Source organism: Montipora capricornis, chromosome 10, assembly GCF_036669925.1.
Source record: "Montipora capricornis isolate CH-2021 chromosome 10, ASM3666992v2, whole genome shotgun sequence".
Classification (NCBI taxonomy): Eukaryota; Metazoa; Cnidaria; class Anthozoa; order Scleractinia; family Acroporidae; genus Montipora; species Montipora capricornis.
In genome coordinates, this window is record NC_090892.1 from 21,331,051 (window position 1) to 21,333,550 (window position 2,500).

Here is a 2,500-nt window from a genome sequence, read left to right on the forward strand (position 1 = left end):
GGAAACCAAATTCACCTACGTGTCACCTCGACTTGCTCACAGTATATAGTCGCTGTAAACTCAAAACTCGGCAGGACGAAAGGCAAGGAATCGAGCTACCTTTGAAAGCAATTACTTTTTATTCAGATTCATTTGTGGCGCAAAAAATAAACGTTGAACAAAAAGTGGCCGAGAACTGGAGCCCTTACTGTATATTTCAGTTTGGAACTTGCCAATTTAATGTTATCGCAAGAAACAAAAAGGCTATCTTCTGGGAAATTTCAGTTTGTGGCATTTCGAATCAGGTAAGATATTCAAGATTATCCTTTTTTTCTCGCAGACCACGGACACCATACTGTAGGCCATTTTCGAAATATCAAATATTCATCTGATAGTGATCGAGGCAGTGAGGACCAAAACAATAGAAACACATTGGAATGAATTTGAAAAATATTTACATCTCATCCACTTTCCTTTGTCTTTGTCCTCACTGTCTCACTATCAAGCTGAATTTTAATATTATTGAAAAAGGCCTAAATTTTGGCCTCTACTCCTATCATCATTATCATAATCAATGAGCTTGTTTTTATGCATTTAATTATTTTGAAATTGCTCTTTTCTATGTAAGCAATAGAGGACACTTTCTGTGTACTTCCATAGCCTCATCCAAACTCTTCTATCCCAACCACAATGGATGATAATAATAAATTATTGGACACTAAACCATAACTGTATCATGCCGTATTCTACAACCCTGGACATGTACAAGAGTCTTGGGACACTCTAAGCTAAATTAAAATGATTATCTGTTAAAACTATCCAATTCATAATCCCCCCCTCCCCCTTTTCAATGCGGATAGCAATCCGGGAGAACATTCAGAAAAGTTGCAGTTTGTTTCAATATTGCTTTGGAGGAAGAGGGAGGCAAGGAAAGTCGTTCGTATTATGGGTTCATTTTAGGATTCAAAGTTTGTTTTTTCCACTTTGTCTACTATTAGCACACCTTTTGCTCTCTTATGTGTGGTAAATTAACTTGAACTTGAACTTGAAATTTAATTTACTAGGGTAAAGTTCAATCACCTGAGAGTCACCTGGAGTCATGACTCACGAGACGAAATCACCCTCACATCGGTTCATGATGAGGGCTGCTAGATTGCTTTCTGTTTTTGGCTTCCTCGACTACTTGTGCTTTGTCCTTGGAAGCGATAATTATGTGTCAACCAATTGGTCCCCTCAAAATCCTATGTAAGTATATACAGTCAGTCGACATGTTTCAAAATAACTAATAAACAGCTTTTGTCAAGCTGCTTTAAGGAATGAAGAAACACAGTAGCTGTTACAGTCGAACCTCGATTATCCGGACCCGTTGGGACTACACGAAATAGTCCGGATAATCGAGGGTCCGGATAATCGAGAATATCAATATTAATGAGGAACAAAAACTGATTACGTTAAGAAAGCGACATTTAATCGTGAAACAAAACATTTGCAAATCGTTTGGAAAACAATATGGTCTTCATCTTCACTGTCCGTCATTCGAAAGTTCTGCATTAGTTACGACGTGTGCGAGCGCTGCTTTGAAAGAGAAACAAACTCGCGTTTACTTTACTTTTCAACGCTGTAGTTTTAAAAAGAATATGGCTAGGGATCTTGATGATGACTAATAAATATTCATGACAAAATTGGGACCAGAGAAAAAGTCCAGATAATCGAGAAATCCGGATATTCGAGGTCCGGATAACCGAGGTTCGACTGTATAAAAACATTGTTTTCCTGAAATGCTTTTTGTGGTGTACAACAGGGAAACAGCTTTAATTTGCCACTTGTCTCTGAGAAAAACTGGAAAGTTTTTGGGCTTTCCGGAATGCAAATATTTTTGTTTCTGCAAACATTTCCCAGAACAATTATGTTTCCTATTTGTAAACAACATTTCCTTATTACCGAAAGGTACACTATATTTTCAAAATCATAAAGGTTGTGTGTTTTCTTAAAATCATTTTCTCATTTGTACGATACTAATAAAAATTTAATGGCAACAGATTAAATTTGGTGACCAAAAAATGTGATAAACTAGATAATTCTCGAACTTTACATTAATCTTCACTTAAATAGTTACTATCTTTTTTAGATCATTCAGTCTTCCTCTTAAATAACTGAGAAATCTGATGGTTATCAAATGGGAAGTTACAATCAGTGCTGCTTCACAATATAATTTTGTCAAGTACATAATTGCTTAAAAAATGGTGTACCTGTATTTTTAATAAATTGTTTGTTATTATCATCTGCATGGCTGAGATTAGCACCATAGGCTTTTTGATTTCTGCAAGAGTCATTAATAATTCACGAGGGAAACAGCCTATCAAAACATGCCTATCAAAACATCACATGCATTCAAACTTTAAACCCTTTAAAACACTCCTCGTTGAAATTTATTTATACATAAATTATTAACGAGGCCCAGCATGTTTTTCTTGTATGCTAATATCTTCCTCTCACATTTTGCACCATTGTCTGGTGACTC

At 35.8% G+C, this 2,500-nt stretch overlaps 1 protein-coding gene across 3 annotated transcripts in view; it reads left to right on the forward strand.

Annotated features, from left to right (window-relative positions):
• The window catches only part of LOC138021776 (ephrin-B2-like), a 22,802-nt gene that overhangs the window by 5,376 nt on the left and 14,926 nt on the right, over positions 1-2,500 (forward strand). Inside the window, exons 1-2 of one of the 3 annotated variants that reach the window (XM_068868774.1) lie at positions 1-284; positions 1,044-1,224. The exon at positions 1-284 is cut by the window's left edge and continues 88 nt beyond it. In XM_068868774.1, coding sequence (XP_068724875.1) covers positions 1,079-1,224 — 146 coding nt within the window. In that variant the 5' untranslated portion in view covers positions 1-284; positions 1,044-1,078. Of the gene's footprint in view, positions 285-1,043; positions 1,225-2,500 lie in introns of those variants that run through there. The other 2 variants (XM_068868775.1, XM_068868776.1) reach the window with 2 other exon arrangements.